General features: G+C 40.8%; 1 protein-coding gene across 5 annotated transcripts in view; it reads left to right on the plus strand.

The window, feature by feature from the left end:
* acsl6 (acyl-CoA synthetase long chain family member 6) overlaps positions 1-19,192 on the plus strand; it is a 130,770-nt gene that overhangs the window by 71,291 nt on the left and 40,287 nt on the right. For all 5 annotated transcript variants that reach the window (XM_026928679.3, XM_053239995.1, XM_053239997.1 and 2 more), the window contains one exon: positions 16,879-16,930. In XM_026928679.3, coding sequence (XP_026784480.1) covers positions 16,879-16,930 — 52 coding nt within the window. The remainder of the gene's footprint in view (positions 1-16,878; positions 16,931-19,192) is intronic.

Consider the following 19,192-nt stretch of genomic DNA (forward strand, 5'->3'; position numbering starts at 1 on the left):
TGCCTTAGTTCTGTATTCAATTAATCTCCCTAAATACTCAACTTGTGGCTGACAGTGCTGTAGCTTAGTTTTAGATGCCTGATTTCCCCCTAGGGCAAATTTAGTAAGTACTTTAATGGAATCTGTATGGCATTGTTCCAAGGAAGTGGAGCAAATCAAGGAAGTGGAGCAAATCATCTAAGATCTTCCAAATCAGCTCTGAGAACTTGATTGAACACATGTGGTGAATGTTTGAAACCTTGAGGAAGTCTTGTGTACGTGTATTGCTTTCCAGCATATGTAAAAGCAAATAAATGCCTCTTCAGCCAGAGGAACACTAAAAAAGGCAGAACAAGGATCAATTACAGTAAAGTATTTGGCATCAGGAGGAACATTGGTTAGCAATATGTGAGGGTTGGGAACTTCCACTGGCCAATCTTCTACCACCTCATTAACTGCACACAAATCATGTACCAAACGCCATTTTGATTTGTCAGCTTTAATAACAGGTAATATTGGGATATTACAATAACTCACTGTCTCAACTAGGACTCCAGCATGGACTAATCCCTGAATAGTTTGTTTAATACCTGCCTCTGCTTCAGGGCGCAGTTGCAGGGCGCAGATATTGTTGCTTTCTAGATAATTGAGCACCTGGTTTAGTTCTAATTCTAATTGGGCTAGCAGATTTTACTAGACCTACAACAGTATCATGTTGAGACCACAAATTAGCTGGTACCTGTTTTTCCATTTCTCTCAACAGTTCAGATTTCTTGGACTCTGACTGTCTCATTCATCGACATGTGTTTTCTCAGTGATCACCACTACCTGTGGAATTCCTGGAAGTCTTTTGATTCCCAGCCCTTTCCCACATAAAGAGCACATGTGGAATAGAATTAGGAACCTGGAACCACTTGTCAATAAAACCATCATCAATACAATCATCACAAGGATCTATTTGCATAGCAGCTCCCTGTTTCCCTATAGTTATGCATCTAGACACCGAGGGAACTTTCTGACCCTTTGTATCTTTCAACCACCTTTTTTCAATCTCTGGGTCACGTGATGGATCATATAGCATTGTACAATGATACTCAGACTTAGGCATTTTTGCACCTAGGATCTGTGCTTCAATAAACTTTCCCCATTTACCAATTACTTGTTTTGCTTCATTACTTATCTCTCCTAGCCAATACACATTACTTGGAAAGAAACATGCTTTTACCCCTGTTACATCTACACAAACTCCTTCTAGAGACACCAGGTTTTGAAGTTTACACAATGCATCTCTTCCCAACAAATTAACAGGAGTTTGTTCTGATACTAAAATAGGCAATGTCACCTTTTTTTTTTAGTCTGTAGACTAACTGGAGCTGTCATTGGAATTAGCTGCATTTGTCCTGAGAATCCTACTGTCTTTGCAAATTTTCCAGACATGGGGAGGTGAGAGGCATAATTTGGACTTACACATGTGTAAGTGGCTCCAGTGTCTACCATCATGGGTGTTAGTTTGCCCTCTATTTTAACCTGCAGCATATATTCTTGATCAGCATCAGTTGTTAGAATTGGAAACTGACCCTCCCTGGTAGGATTCTCTGGGCACCCCTAGTACCCTTGATTAGGCCCACCCCATGGGTTCACTGGGCCTTGTGGAGATTGTCGGTAGGGCTGGACCCAACCATCCCCTTCACCACCAGGTTGCTGTTGCCATGGATTGGTGGGGCAATCATGCCTGTTATGACCTGGTTATCCCCAGCATATCCCTCGAGGATCAGTAGTGGGTCTTCCTCTTCCTCTTGGTGGTGGCCTTCTTTGCCAGTTCATGTTATTTGGCTGCTGATAGACATTAATAATAGGCACTGTAGGCTGTTGTGGAACTACAGGAGCAGCATAGCTGGTGCAGCTGGCACGCTTTGCTGAACAGCAGGTGGTGGAGGTGGTGGTGCATTCAGAGGAGCCATCACTGCTGATTAGACTTCCTCCACTTGGTCTTTGTCTTTATATTTGTCTTTCACAGGTGCTTGAACCTTTTTCATATTTTTGTTTGTCAGCTCTTCAAGCTGCAGTTGTGCCAGTTTTCTTTGTAGTTCTCTGTCTTGATTCTTGAGCTTTTGTTCATTCCTTCTGTATTGTTCAACCGCATGAGTCACATGGTCCCAGAATTCCTTGTGTGGTTTAGAATGTAGCCCAACCACATCTTCTAGTTTAGCTTTTACAAATGGTGGCATAGCATCCATTATTGCCAATTCTGAACAATGATGACATCACAGGATCTGCCTCTGGATCCCTTTCCAGTTCTTGTCTTCATTTTTTTAGTTGCCTTTGCACATAGGTGGTGGGATTTTCTGTTTCTCCCAGCTGTTCCCCTTTCAGAGACTTGGGGTCTATATGAGATGGGTACTCTGCCCTCAGTGTTTGCCACAGGCATGGATGATATTGATCAAACTGAGTTCCAGCCATTGCTGGAGAATTCACTGCTCTTTGTAAGTTAGCAGGTATAAGGATCTCTTTCATTCTTGACCCTCCTAAAATTTTGGCAAGGAGTGCTTTGATGTATCCAATTGCCAACAGCTTGCCCATTATCTCTTCTTCAAACACCTTAATCCACTTCCCAGCTCCTTCGTGGATGTCAGGGAGATGGGTAATCAGCCAATCGAGATCTTGTGTAGCCCACGGTACATAGTACCCTTTAGCACCCTTAACCAGAATAGGTAAAAAATAGGTAGGTAGAAAATAAGATACAATACAAATGAAGTATAAACGAAGGAGTAAAAATCTTCCAAATCCTCTGTCTATGTACTCACATGCATAAGTACCTCTATGCCTGCTAATTGCAATAAAACCCAAATACCCCCCAAACTCTAATTGCCCCAAAGCTTAAATATACCCCAGCTGAATGCTAAATTGGCCAAATAAATAAATGTCTTGACCCAATTACTGCTAATTGCCTCAAATGGAAATATAAATTCCACCCTTACTGCTAATTGCTGCAAATTCCAAAAAAAAATGGCGATGTGACCTGTGCCTGCGAACTGCCCCAACATCAAAAAAGTAAATACCACTGTGACCTGTAATTGCCCAAAACCCAAATATAAATGCCCTCCTTGGAAATTGGTAATTGCTTCAAAAGCCTAAAATAAATACACATGTAAATTGTCCCAAACCAAAATATAAATATTCCCCTGCCTGTGAAATACACCAGTGACCTCTAATTTCCCTAAAACCAAACATAAATTGTAACGTGGGGAGTTGTGACAACGGAGTTGGGGATCCAAGTGCAAGGCTTTATTAACAAACGTGGTCAAAACAGGCAGGGCCTCGCACCAGCAAACAGTACAATCCAAGGCAGAGACAACAGAGTAATCCAGTACACAGGCAATGGTCAGGGCAGGCAGCAAACAATCAAAAACAAGGAAAACAGTCCACAGATCAAAACACAGGGACATATAACAATTATAAACATATAACATTAGACGACAAATAAGACTGTAAAGTGATTATACCGTATGGTATAAAAGTAAGTATGTATGTACAGCAAGTATACAGTATAGTATAAAGTATATACAACAAGTGACTAAAGTACCGTTGATGGTATTGCACATTACCCTCTACACTGGTGTAAACAGTTTAGTATAGACACACAGACGTACAGATAGAAATGGAATAAGTGACCGTAGTTGAGTAAGTGACCAGAGATAGATGCATTTGTGAGTTAATAGTCCTGATAGCATTTGGGAAAAAGCTGTCCTGAAAGCGAGTGGTCTTTGTTCTTAAGGATCTGTACTGCCTGCCTGAGGGCAGCGGATCAGACAGATGGTGGCCTGGGTGTGATGTGTCCTTGATGATGTTTTTGGCCCTAGTGAGATAGCGGGAGCAGGCAATGTCTTCCAGGGAGGGTAGTGAGCAGCCAGTGATTTTTTTGGGCTGTGTTGATTATTCTTTGGAGGGCTCTCTTGTGTGCTGCAGTGCTGGAGGACCACACCAAAATGCTGTATACTAGCACACTTTCGATGGTGGAGCGGTAAAAGGCCACCAGCAGCTTGCACTCCAGGTTGTTTCATCTTCTGAGATAAGTCCAATCTGTAGTATCGTCAGCAAATTTGATGATGGTGTTGGTAGAATGAGTGGGAGTGCAGTCATATGTGTACAAAGAGTAGAGGGCTCAATACGCAGCCTTGTGGAGAACCGGTGCTGAGCGTGATGGTGGAGGAGAAGTGGGGTCCAAGCCTAACAGTTTGTGAGGAAGTCCTTTATCCAGGTACAGATGGAGGGAGAGAGGCCCAGTTCACTTAATTTGCTAATTAGAATACTGGGATAATCGTATTGAACACTGAGCTATAGTCTATGAAGAGCATTCTTACATAGGTTCCCTTGAGTTCAAGGTGGTTTAGTGCAGTGTGAAGGGCTATGATGATGGCATCTTCTGTAGACCTATTTGCTCTGTATGCAAATTGTTGTGGGTCAAAGGTGGGAGGAAGGCTGGATTTAATATGCTGTGAGACCAATCTCACAAAGCACTTCATGATTACTGATGAATGATTACTGATGTGAGTGCAACTGGTCTGTAGTCGTTCAGGCTGTTGGTGGCTGTCTTTTTAGGGACAGGGATGATGGTAGCAGATTTTAAGCAAGGTGGGATGATGGCTGATGTCAGTGAGAGGTTGAAGATCTTTGTGAAGACCCTGGCAAGCTGGTTGGCACAGGCTTTGAGTACCTTGCCAGAAACCCCGTCAGGACCTGCAGCCTTTCTTGTGTTTACGGTTTTGAGCACTTGTCTCACCTCTCATTCCTGTAGGTTGAGATGGCAGGTGCTAGAGGTTGGTGGTGGCACTGAATTTGCATTGGGCCCATTGACCGCAAAGCGGGCAAAGAAATGGTTAAGTTCCTCAGCCAGTGAGGCATCAGCGTAGACGGTGCTGTGGTCATTGTTCTTGTAATTGGTGATGCTCTGAATTCCCTGCCACACTCTTCTTAGGTTATTGTCTGTGAGATGGTCCTCAATTTTTCTTTTGTAAGCATCTTTAGCGTGTTTGATGCCTCTCTTCAGGCTGGCTCTAGCAGCACTATACAGATCCTTGTCACCTGACCTGAAGTCGGAGTTGCGTTCTTTGAGCAGTGACTGGACCTCACTTATCATCCAGGGTTTCTGACAGTGACATTGTCAGTGCAGTTTTTAATATAAAACAATACAGTTTCTGTGTATTGCTCCAGGTCCTGCTGTTCAAAAACCTCCCAGGCTGTACGTTCCAAGCAGTCCTCGACTTGAGAGAGAGCTTCCTCGGGCCAAGTTTTTATGATTTTTGTGACCGGCTTTGTTTTCCTCCTGAGCAGGGTGTATGCTGGGAGAAGGAGCAGTGAACAGTGATCTGACTGTCCTAGGTGGGGGAGGAGTGCGGCCCTGTAGGCATTCTTGGTGTTAGAGAAAACATGGTCCAGTGTATTTTTCCCTCTGGTAGCACACTTAACACACTGGGTGAATTTAGGTAGTACTGTTTTCAGGCACGCTTGATTAAAATCACTCGCTATGATGTACACTCTGTCTGGATGAGTTTGTTGGTGTGTAACTGAGTGAGAGCTGCGCTAGCATTAGCGTCTGGTGGAGTGTACACAGCATTCACTATTACTGCTGTTAGCTTTCTTGGTAAATAAAATGGTCTACAAATAACCATCAGCAATTTCTAAGTCAGGGAAGCAGTACAGCAGTACCTGTCTATGATTTTACTGTTGTTACACCAGTCATTGTGCAGAAAGATGCAAAATCCCCCTCCTCTGCTCATACCCGAGTCTTTATTTCTGTCCAGCCGGTGGATTGTGTGTCCTACTAACTGAATTGCAGCATCGGGGATTAGCACGTGAAGCCAGGTTTCGGTTTTACCATCACACAGCAATCCCGAACGAGACGATTTGCTGTGATTTTTAGCTCCAACTCATCCATTTTGAGTGTTATAGATCTGGCGTTGGTGAGAAAGATGCTCAGAAGCGGTGGTTTAAATGGTTGTTTACGTAGCCGCTTAAGTAAGCCTGCCCGGCATCCTCGTTTTTGTTTCCTCTCCCTCCGCTGCCTGCATCGCCTGCTGGGTCTGACGACAATCCACGGAGATCCCGGTGCTCTTGCTATATCCTCCGATATGTTATCAGTCCACTGAAAATCACTTGTAACTGTTAGCTTGTAGTGAAATCCATAGTTGTTTAAGTCCTGACGACCGTAGACAAGGTTTGCATTGCAAGTCTCGACCAACAAATTAAAGAACAAATACAAAACCACACAAACAAAACACCAAACAGAAGAGCAAAGAGCTGCTGCATCCATGCGTGCCACCATCTTGGAACATGTGTGTTCCAAGTGTGTTCCAACATGTGTTTTATGTGTGTGTGTCTGTAACAATGATCGGCCATCATTAAAGATCTGCATCGCAACACACTCACAGAACCAAATCCACATTGTTCAGGATGATCAGGAATAGTGTGGTTGTATACAGCTTTTTAATGGGTCACCTGGTTTCCACATAGCAACTGTTCAAATTCCAATTTTTTCCCATTGCCAATGAATGGGGTAATGTTTTGAAAGGTAGTGCAGACTTAACCGTAGGTGCTACAGACATGAAACTTAAATGGCCATTTCAGTACATAGTTCTTAGAACATTGGCAGAGTTTGGGATGTGGATATCGATAGGGGGCAGAGTTAAATAGATAACTTTCTCGGAAACCGTAAGTCCAATCAAGCTGAAATCTAGGATGCTACATCTATCTGCTAATCTATACCTGGATATTTGATGATGACATTGTTACTTGAAGAACATGGCCACCATTGGCCAATCAGCTTTGAGCAGGCATTTGATAAGGTTAACAATGAGCAGTGGTCATGAAAGTTGACTAGTAGCAAACACCTAGGATACCCTAGCAACCACCTAGTAACCACCTGGGCTGTCACAGCAACACCCTATCAACCACCTGGGGTATGCTAGCAACTTCCTAGCAACCACCTGGGATACCCTAGCAACCACCTAGCAACACCCTAGCAACAACTTGGGATTAACTAGCAACCACCAGGGATACCTTACCAATCACCTAGCAACACTCTAGAAACAAACTAGCAACCACATAGCAACACCGTAGCAACCACCTGGGATACCATAGCATCTGCCTAGCAACACCCTTGCAGCTACCTGGAATACCATAGCAAATGCTTAGCAGCACCTTAGCAACAACAATAAGGGCAACATAACAAATTGGCAATTATTTTAAAGCAGTCTGCAGCCAGCTCTACATGGCCCAGAGGTCAAATTCCTGCTGTATGCAGACAGTTTGTTCCTGCTGTTCCCCAATGCTCAGGAGCTACAGCCCAACCTGATTCTCCTGCAGCAGTACTATTAGACCTGGGCCCTGACAGTAAACCTCAAAAAGATCAAAACTCTCATATTCCAGAAAAGAGCCAGATCTCAGGAACATACATCATTCTTCACATTAGGTACACACAAAATCAAACATATAAAGAATATAATCATTTATTGCTAAAAATGACTTCAAATGCAAGTTTCACTGCAACCAGTGAGCTGACAGAGAAAGCATGCAAGGCATTCTATGCAATTAAACAACAAATCAAATCAAGTCCTATAATTTTTACTGCCATTCCTCTATATAGCTTGTATACATTGGAACAAAATGTCATTTCTCCAGAACCATGGTCAACACATACAGTAACAGTATGCAAGACTACATAAAGTGGAAATACACAACAGTGTGAGATGAGTGCAGGACAGAAAATACACAGAACATTAAATACACAGTACAGTAAATATACAGAACTTGGGCTGTAACTGTAAACTACTGAGTAGTGTAGTAGCCATAAATATAGCAGCAATATTGGCAGCAAAAGGAGTTCCATAAATATAAAGTGACTGATGCAAGTTTGTAAAGTGCAGGTGTGAAATGTTTTTGAGTCATACTGGGTTAGGTTTTTGACTAGCCCAGGTGAGCGTTGGAAGGCAGCAGGGTGTTGAGTAATCTGACTGCCTCAGGGAAGAAACTGTTTTGAGTCTGCTGGTGGTGGTAAGGATGCTCCTGTACCTTCTGCCAGATGGCAGGAAAGTGAAAAGTCCATGGGATGAGTGAGAGAGATTGTCCACAATGCTGCTGGCTTTTTGGATGCATCGGTTCTTGTAAAAGACATCGATGGTGGGTAGAGAGACTCAGATGATCTTTTTAGCTGTTCTCACAATCCGCTGTAGGGTCTTGAGGGTGGACACCATGCAGTTCCCATACCACACAGCAACACAGATGGTCAGGATGCTCTCTATTGTCCATCTGGTGAAGGCATTGAGGATGGGAGGGGGGAGTTTGGCTTTCTTTAGCCTCCGCAGGAAGTGGAGACGCTACTGGGCCTTCTGGGCTACACAGGTGGTGTTGAGAGTCCAGGAGAGTTCCTCAGTCATGCACACCAAGAAGCTTTTGACCCTTTCCACAGTTGTTCCATTGATGTGCAGTGCTGAGTGGTCTACTTGGGTCCTCCTGAATTCTACAATCATCTTTTTACTCTTATCAACATTAAGAGATAGATTGCTATCTCTACACCATTCTTCGAGCTACCAGTGTTTAGTGTGGTGGTGCTAGGGGTGGTATGCTGATCCTGATGGACTAGGGTGTCCCAGTCAAAAAATCCAGGATCCAGTTGCAGAAGGAGATGTTCAAACTCAGCTGATAGGAAATATCAGTTGTTGTGAGATGTGCTGAATGCTTAACTGAAGTCTGTAAAAAAGCATTCTTACATAATTGTTCTTTTTGTCCAGCTGAGAGAGAGAGGTGGATGGTAGCAAATATGGTGTCCTCAGTTGAGTGGTTAGGATGGTAGGTGTACTGAAATGGGTCCAGTAAGGTGGTAAGACTGCTCTTTATGTGTTTCATTACTAGCCACTCGAAGCACTTCATGATGATAAGTGTTAGTGCAACAGGCCGGTAGTCACTGAGGCAGGACACAGATGATTTCTTCAGCACAGGGATGATGGTGGTCGTCTTGAAGCACACAGGGATGACTGCTTGGCTCAGGGAAATGTTGAAGATGTCTGTAACATTCCTTGAGCACCCGGCAAGGTATGTTTTCAGGACCAGCAGCTTTCCTTGGGTTGACACCGGACAGAGTTTTCTTGAAGTCTACTGCAGACAGAGTACTTGGTCTGTGGGAATTGGGGTGATCTTCCCCACTTGCATGTTGTTCTGTGCTTCAAACTGTGTATAGAAATCATTCAGTGGGTCTGAGAACAAGGCATTACCATCACATAAAAAAAAGTGTTATAGCTTTGTAGTCTGTGATCGCCTGAATGTTTTGCCACATACGCTGTGTTCTTAGTGTTTATGAAGTGACCGTGGATTCTTTCTGCATAGTTGCGCTTCACCTTTCTGATAGCTCAGGACAGATTGGCCCTTGCTGTACAGAGGACTGCCTTGCCATCAGAACTGAAGGCATTGTCTTGGGTTTTCAGCAGCAAGCACACTTTAGGAGTCATCCACAGTTTCTGATTTGCATGTGTGGTGATGGATGGAAATCACATTATCTATGCACATGCTGATGTAGCCAGTCACTAATGCTATGTATTCCTACAAATAAGTGGTGTGATTGTATGTAACAGCCTCTCTGAACATATTCCAGTCTGTGTGCTCAAAACAGTCCTGAAGTACTGAGATGGCTCCCTCACAACAGGTTTTCACCTGTTTCAGATTCAGTTTGGCACATTTCAGAAGTGATCTGTATGCTGGGATTAGCATAACAGAGATGTAGTCTGAGGCGGGGTGCAGCCTTGTAAGCACCATGAATGTTGGTGTAAACAAGGTCTAGAGTGTTTGTTTGCCAGGTCACAAAATCAACATGCTAGTGGAATTTTGGCTGCACTGAGTCCCCGTCTACAATGAAAAATCCATCAGGGTGCACTGTAGGTTGCTGATAGCCCCGTAGAGTTCACTTAGAGCTTCCCTTATGTTACCCTCAGGTGGAATGTACACCATGACTATGAGCACAGTGGTAAACTCTCTGGCCAGGTAGTATGGTTGGCACTTTATAGTCATAAACTCTACCAGCAACGAACAGTAACTTGAGACCACAACAACTTTTCTGAACCACTCATTGTTGGTGTAAACACACAGGCCACCACCGTGACTCTTACCAGACAGTGCTGCTATCCTGTTGGTGCGATGGATGATTTGCCTGGCCAGCTGACTGGCCGCTTCCGGAATGCTGTAATTGAGCCACATTTCCGTAAGAATGAACACAAAGCAGTCCCTGAGTTCATGCTGGGTAGTTAACTGTAGTCTGAGGATGTCCAGTTTATTGCCGGGAGAGCCAGATGGCTAGGCTTAGCCCAGTGGCACGGGGGATTCGGCACCAAATGTTTTGAATCAAGCCCTGAATAAATGTTGCCCTGGAAAAAGCTGTAATTTTAATGTAGTACACTGGAACATTGGTTGAGCTGTGGTGGAGGGAAGAGGGAATAATAAAGTGCTGTTTTAATCAAAATTTATATAGGTGTAGACTGGCAGAACCCCACCCTCTCTAAGCGTCTGCTGTGAAAATGTCCATCAGAGTCATGTTGGAGAAACAAACAGCTAACACATCTTGGTTTTGGTCAAGAAGAGAAGTTAAGGTATAGAAATGGGCTTATTTGAAAGTACAGTATGTCCATATCAACAAAGCAATTAGGCTAACATTACAGAAAGTGAATGTATTAATATTGGCAATTGCTAGATAGCACTGCACAACTAGTTAGTCTAGCTAACTGCAGAACGCAGAACTTTCAGACCAGATGATGTGACTTAAAAACTGTAAAACACATCAAACCTTGAAGGGGATGGGCTACAACAGCAGAAGACCACATCAGGTTCCACTCCTGTCAGTCAAATACAATAATTTGAAGCTATGATGGACACAGACTCACCGAAACTGGACCGTTGATGACTGGAAGAAGACCAGGTGTTTTTTTTTTTCATCTGTCCAGTTTGGGTGAGCCTATGCCCATGGTGCCCTCAGATTCTTGTGGAACCCGACATGGTCTTCTGCTGTTGTAGCCCATCCACCTCAAGGTTCGATGTGTTGTGCATTCTGAGATAATTTTCTGCTCACCACAATTGTACAGAGTGGTTGTCTGAGTTACTATAGCCCTTCTGTCAGCGCAAACCAGTCTGGCCATTCTCCATTGACCTCTCTCATCAACAAGGTGTTTCTGTCCTCATAATGGCAACTCGCTAGATGTTTTTTGTTTTTCTCACCCTTCTGAGTAAACTCTAGAGACTGTTGTGCATGTAAATCCCAGGAGATCAGCAGTTATTCAGCAAACTCAAACTTGCCCATCTGGCACCAACAATCATGCCACGGTCAAAATCACTGAGATCACATTTTTTCTCCATTCTTATGGTTGATGTGAACATTACCCGAAGCTGCTGGCCTGTATCTGCATGATTTTATGCATTGCACTGTTGCCACACGATTGGCTGATTAGATAATTGTATGAATAATAATGTGTGCAGGTGTTCCTAAGCGAGTGTATTTGTATCTATATAGGGCTGATTTTATATATATATATATATATATATATATATATATATATATATATATATATATATATATATATATATATACACACTATATATATATACACACACACTATATATATATTTTATATATATATGCATGTAGCGCTAATGTGATTCTTGAGCTCACTATCAAAAATGACTTCCAATATTAAGAACCTCTGCCGTCTCTATTTAACCGCAGAAAATTGTTAGCCATCCACATGTTGGTGTCGCTTATGCAGCGGAACAGTGAACGTATAGACTTGTAAGCATTTGGCACGAAGGACACATAAAGCTGGGTATCATCTGCATACTGATGATAACCAATGTTATGTTTCTTAATTATGCCAGGACGTGGACGCATACAGAGAATGAAAAACAAAAGCAAGAATCAATCCTTGGGGGACACCACAGGTTATTGCATGATGTTTAGAGGTACGAGTGAAAAGTGCAACATAATAGTCATGGCTGCTTAGATATGACCTAAACTAATCTGAGATTTGGCCAGTGAGGCCCACTCGGTTTTGCAGTCGACCAAGTAGAATTTCATGATCAACTGTATCAAAAGCAGCACTTGGGTAGATCTAGCAGAACCAGAACAGACAGATTGCCTGCATCTGTTTCCATGCTGCGACAGGCCCAGAAGCAAGACTGAAACGTGTCATTAAGATGGTTGCAAGATAATCATTCAACTGGTTGGACAGTACTTTTTCAATAGCTTTGCCATGAAATGGAAAGTTTGACAAAGGTCTGTAATTATTAAGCAGAGAGGAGTCAAGACCTCTATTTTCAACAATGGCCTGTCAATAGCTGTTTTACAGATATGAGGAAAAATTCCCTGTTGCAGTGATTGATTGATGATGCTCAGGACGTCAGCAGATAATGAGTTTAAAACCTGTTTGAAGAAAAATGAGTTGGTCAGGGATCAAGAGGACAGGTTGAAGATTTTAGTAATGAAATTACATCTAAGGGTGTTTCCAAGCCAGTCACTATAAAACAGGACATATTGCTATTAGTATAGCTGACAGCTGGTAGAGTAGTCAGTCCACTGGTGTGAGCGCTAGCTATGTTTCTTCCTTATTCCAGTAATCTTGTCACTAAAAAAACGTTGCAAACTCACTACATTTGGCATTTGGAACTTTTTATTATTTATCTAAGTACTAATCAAGTTTGAAAAATAAGCTAGAATTCATTTCACTTTTAAAGTTTATCAGTTGTGTTTTATAAATAGCAAGATGAACTGCCAGCTTTGTGTTTCTCTATTGCCTTGCTGCTCTTCTGTAGTCCCATCTTAGTTTTATGATGTAGGAAGTATTTCTCCAAGGGGCTTTTATTTTGCCTGGAAGGTTTTGCGGTGCAACAGTATCAACACATCTGGTAAACCTGGTGTTAATCGTCTCCACTAGTGTATCGTTTAATGAGGGCATAAGAGGAGGGAGAGTATGCATTAGGTCAGTTAAGTTTACAGCAGTATTAGCTGTATTAATGTTCTAGTACATGATGAAAAGCTAAAAAAAAAAAGACACATCTGAAATTGCAACATCAGCTATTTCAGGTACTCTTATATTCATGAGACATGAAATAATCAAGTCTACGGTATGCCCCTGTTTATGAGTGGGACCTGACCCATATTGCGTAAGATCAACAGCTGGGTAACCTAACAAACTCAAGAGGACAGGCTTCATTAAGTACTTCAATACCATTACTATTAAGCCATGCCTCTATCAGGAGATGAAAATCGATACTTTTCAATTAGCTGTGCAATAAAAAAAGACTTCTTTGTCAGTGTACTACTTTCTAATTTTGTGTGTAAGACCCACACGTATGCACAAGAAAACTGGTATTTATCACACGTGCATATGCACAGCTGTACACAATTGCTAATTGTTAACAGTTAATAAATCCCATACATTCTAAATTAAATTGATGTGCTGGTGCAGGACCACGCTCATTTGCAAAAAGACCAAATCGCCACCAAATCGCCACATGTGAAAAAAAATAAACCTTCCCTTTTAAAAAGCACAGTAGCGTGCTTGTGGCAGAGACGGGTTTGCAGGAGTTCACAATTCGATAACTCGATACCGAGTAATGCTTACGTCGCATAAAAATAGACTTCAGACTTGACTTGGACTTGTCATTAGTAACTTGTGAACAATAAGTCCTTCCATGATTACCCGGATATGGTGTGCCAATTTTTATTTGCGCTTAAGTAGGTGCTTTATTCGTTTATATATTTTGGGCTACAGCCTCCTCCAACACTTTTAGCAAAATGTTTATTTACAAAACATCTATACATGATTGCCATTTCTTTGAAAACACACACGGAGTCATCTCTCCCACTCATGATGAAGTGGTCTTAACACATCTGAGGCCTGTTGCACGAAGCGAGTTGAACAAACTCAGAGTTGCAGAGTAAGTTTTGAGTTGACAAAACCAAACATATCCAACCCGGGTTAATTAAGGTTAACATGCGTCATGACGCTGGTTATCAGTTTTCTCAGTCAACCCAGGTTTTAACCCTGAATCAATAGTCACGTTTACATGGAAGTTTACATACTCTTTTTGTTTCAATCGGAATGAAATCAATCAGATTGATTAATCCGAATGCAGTGTTTACAAGAACGCCGAATAAACTAATCGGGTTGATATGCGCGTTTACATGACAGAATTGGATTTGATCTTCTGACATGCGCACAGTGCACGAATACACATTTCCCGCTATTCCAACATGCAGATACTAGCAGCCACTCTCTTGCCATTGCTTCTTTTTTTCGTTTTAAAAAGCAGACTTAACATTTGCCTATTTCAGCTGCTAATTAGAAGACGACGAGCGTGTGATGTTTTGTGCGGTACTGCATGTATTTATCAAGCAATTAAAATGCCCCTTCCTGAGCCCAGAACAAGGCGTCTGTGGATGAGGTTCCAAAGCAAGGACTGGTGGGACAACGTCGTCTTGCACCACTTCACAGATGAGGAGTGGAAGGAGAATTTTAGGATGACACGACAGTCATTTATGACACTATGCCCAATGGTGGAGGGGTACATGGCACCTGGTGAGGCTACAGTCAGAGCCCCAATACCGCTGACAATGCGAGTCACAATTGTACTGTATAAACTCGGCAGCTGTACAGAATACCGTGTGATCTCCAATCAATTTGGCATCCATAAGCGCACGGTCAAGAAATTCGTTTACATGTTCTGTAAGGGCATGGTGAGCGGGCAGATAAAGCAGCTGTCAGTCAGCCGTGCGCCATACGTCATTACGTGATTTGTACGTCTTTGCACATGCGCAGAACTATCTCGTTTCAATCCGATGAAGTGTTTACATGTCCTCTCCATCGGATTAGAAAAGGTTTGAACCACCTCTTACGAGCCGAATGAAATTTTAAAAAGTTTTGGCCAATTCATTCCGATTGACGTGTTTACATGTGACTTTTTAAATCTGATTGTGCTTCTAGTCCAATTACGATAGGATTATTAGTGTCCATGTAAACGCAGCTACTGTTTACTCAGCATGCGCATACACATAAAAGCCAGATGTTTGCAGCAAACAGCCAACAGCGTTCAACATAGAAAAAAGCAGGTGAGCATACTTCCGGCTGAAGAGCAAGAAATTATTATGTGGAAATATGAGGAATTTAAACCTACACTGACCGCAAAAAAGCAACATCAATGCGGTTGCCAAAGCTCGGGAAAATTGCTGATTGTGTAAATGCATAAGTTTACTTTCATAGTGAGAATAAACGGATTGAAAACGTATAACCCCAACATATTTCATGTAATTTCATTTAATATGAATGTATTTTTAAATGAAATATTAATAAAATACATATCAATTTGCGAAAATATATTAAATCATATATGTAAAATAATATATGAAGGCTAATACTCGCAAAGAACTGCAGAGAAATAAATACAGTTTGCGTACAGTAAAAACGTGGCTTCGGCGTGTCCGATTTTTAATGTGCGGTTCAAGAAGCATAGATAAACTATACCATCTGCCGAATATCATTATCTTTGGCACAGATAGTCATCGGGAAAATCCAGGGGAAATATATATAATGTACTGTACATCCATACTTACTCCTTGAATGTGTATTTACTTGCCACTGCCAACTGTCAGATTATTGTATGTATGTATGTATGAGGAAGCACAACCTAGAGTTACGAAATAAAATCTTCCTCAAGTTACATGGTATAACATATTTCTACATACTGGTTCTTTAATAGATTGGACTAGTGGTGGTCATTTCGATTTATCCCGAAATTCGACTCGAGTCTTTTGATTCCGTACATCAAAAAGATTCGTTCCGGTTCGTTCACTGATTCGTTGAGTGACACTTTCCGTAAGTTACATAATTACACCAGTAGGTGGCGCCAGTGACTGTCGTTTTAGATATTATGAGTAAGCCATTGTTTCATTCAATCAATACATTCATTTAAAAAAAACAGGTTTTCAAGAGAAGTTTTAGTATTATGATTTATTAAAATTGGCATGTCCAATCCACAAAGAGAAGGTCTGGCGAATGTATTTTCAAGAAAGACATTTCAGTAAGTGCAGACTAGTTTTGAGAGAGTGGATGCAGATGTAATTTAAAAAAATAATAATAAAAATTTTACATACGTGTATGAAGTAGTTTTCAGTGCTACATATGTTTAAAAAATAGCCAGCAGTCATTTTTACACATTCATGTGTAGCGGATTATGCTATGAACAACACATTCGTGTATAGTGGATTATGCTATGAACAACACAACAGCAACACATAAGGCTTGTCTTAGTGCTGTACACTATTCAAATGCACTGTTCCGCCCTCTTCTCTTCTTGCTGAAAGGGTGACGATCCGAACGAACAACATGCATGTATCAACTGAGCCGACATCAGTGAGTCAGCAGATCCTCGTTTGTTCCCCTAGTTCGCTCAGTTCGTTCATTTCATTCACGAACTGCAAGTACCAGTTCGCTCAGAATCAGTAGGTCTACCATTGCTCATTTAGAATGGACCGATTATATGCTCTAGATTCATATTCAATATATTACTGAAAGATTACACTTCAGAAGAGTCACATAATAACAGTCATGTCTTGCTATAGTTCTTCTAAATTAGCTGTATTTGTACAAGCCAGCTCCTGCTCTCCTGCCATTTCTTCTGCAAATACACCAGTAAAACAGAATATGTGTTAAATACAGGATTTCAAAATGCATATTGTTACATGTCTGGTCAGTATAAGGATATATGGAATAGTCATGGACGCATTTAAGAGTTGTTTACAGACACAGTAAGTTAAGCTTTCATTTATTCTCTGTTTACCACTAAATAACACATTTATGTTTGTTCACACAGCCACCTTGTTCAGAAGACCTTTCAATAATCTGCTTCACCAGTGGCACAACAGGTAAGCTGACATGAGTGTAGATGCCGTGCTCTCTAAAAGTAAGTTACTGTTTGAATTACACTGAAACTCCTAGCCTCATTATGCCTTGAATTTAGTAAGAAATAGCATGGTACTAAATATCATTCACAAATTATTTAGACAAACAGGCCAAAACTAGCTCACGGTTTCTAACCAAAACACACATACACATGCACATTAAATACAACAGCATTTCTTAAATTGTCCACTTACCTACCATGATCTTAGCTAGCCCAGGAAAGATTAAAAAGTAAATAAAAACAATAAAAAACATATGCATGGTTTTGTTTTATATTAAAGATAACAGAACATATTGGATTGAACATTACTCTTTCACCACAAATTTCTTTTATAATTATTGGATCTTTCATCCTCAGCAAGTAATGATTTTATGATAAGTTATATAATGTGATTGAGTTGAGGTTTTATATATCTTATTTTAGTTGTTGAATTTAATATTAATTGGCTTGATAAATTAAACAGGAAGAAACTTAAAACGATAACTGGTAGATTTGATTTTTAACAAATTGTTGAAGACCCTACATGAATAACTAGTTCATCTAAAACAAAACAGATTTGAATTACAGTAATAAACCAGATTGCATTTTTAAATTATTTAATATGGTTACAGTATTTTCTGACCACAATCTTCAGTTATAGCTAGGAAAAATACAAAACAGAAGTTTAGGTATTCTAATACAATATTCCTTCATTTTAGAATAACTAAGTGTCATTCTAATGCTTTTATCTCTGTGACTGAAGATGTGATAAATAGTTTTATGAGGATAGTTAAAAACAAATCTGGCCAAAAAAATAAATAATTTCCGCAGTTAAATGTGAATAGATGTATTTTTACTATGTTAAGAAACAAGGTAACAAAAGAAATCTGAAAGGCCAAAGCTAATTTTATGTAAATATAATATGTTAAGCAAAAGGTACTGCAAAATCCGTATGACTTAAACTTATTAATAAGGAGTTAATTATTAGGAAATATATCAATATAGAGTTTGAAACTTAAGTTTATATAGTGTGATAGAAAAAGCTTAGTAATTTAGTTTAGGCTTTAGGGATTCACTTAAAAGTGTCACTGAAACCCTAGTGCAGAGACTCAATTTTTTTTTACTATAATCAACTAGTCCACCAAAACAAAAATAAACATAATTTTCAGCTCTGTAAAAAGCTCCAGGGCTAAAGATCAGCACTAACTTTGAAACCACTGACAAGTGAAGTGAAAAACATTGACTATCTCCCTACAGTGGCACGTGTCAAGTGGTGGGATATATTAGGCAGCAAGTGAACAGTCAGTTCTCAAAGTGGATGGTGTTGGAAGCAGTAAAAATGGGCAAGCGTAAGGATCTGAGTGAATTTGACAAGGGCCAAATTGTGATGGCAAAACGACTAGGTCAGAGCATCGATCTGAGCACCTCGAGTTGACCTCGATTTTGCCTCACTATTTGGATTTGTTTACAAGCTGTCTAAATAAAGCTTTCGTGTACCTGCACTTGCGTTTGTCCCTGTTGCCTGACAATGTGTTATAATACAATATATTGCTAATTTGCGGTGTATGAGTGTTGAGTACTCTTGCTTCATTCCATTTAAAAATAACCATACATTGTATTCCTTACATTTTATGTAGACCTTCAATGTACTTGTTACAAATCTTTAAGGTCTCAACTTCTGTTAACTATTTATATTTAACCAAGCTGGCCTGTTTTCTTTGCTAATGCCAGGTTGGACTAGCATCAATTCCAATAGCTTGCATAAATTGGCTATGCAGCAAGTCAAATTCTAGCTAATGGTAATTGGTTATTTACATGATATTTTATCTCTTATTAATTCATTATTAAACTACATAGTGTAGTGTCTTGCATATGATGGTGAAAGCAAAGCAGCACGCTCACATTGGCTCAAAACCCTGTTATTCGCAGTCTGCGAGGTCCGTTGAGCCTTAACTGGGTTCTCCCTGTTTGAATTACTGTATAGGTGTTATTCCCACTGCATCTGGAAAAATCAGGGGGGAGGGAGCTTCACAGTTCAGAGTTCAGGAACTTTACACTTCACAGTCAGTTTTCACTGGAAGATAAAGTGCTCATAGTATTACATTGCGCTCTAAATTATTAGCAAAATGGCAAGGGCCCTTTAAGGTCACACGGCCAGTCGGGGACATTGACTATGAGGTAAAGATAGGGGTGGAGCACTGCAAATATACCAACTCAATCTCTTAAAAGCATGGCAAGAGGCAGC

Source organism: Pangasianodon hypophthalmus, chromosome 15, assembly GCF_027358585.1.
Source record: "Pangasianodon hypophthalmus isolate fPanHyp1 chromosome 15, fPanHyp1.pri, whole genome shotgun sequence".
In the NCBI taxonomy this organism is placed as follows: Eukaryota; Metazoa; Chordata; class Actinopteri; order Siluriformes; family Pangasiidae; genus Pangasianodon; species Pangasianodon hypophthalmus.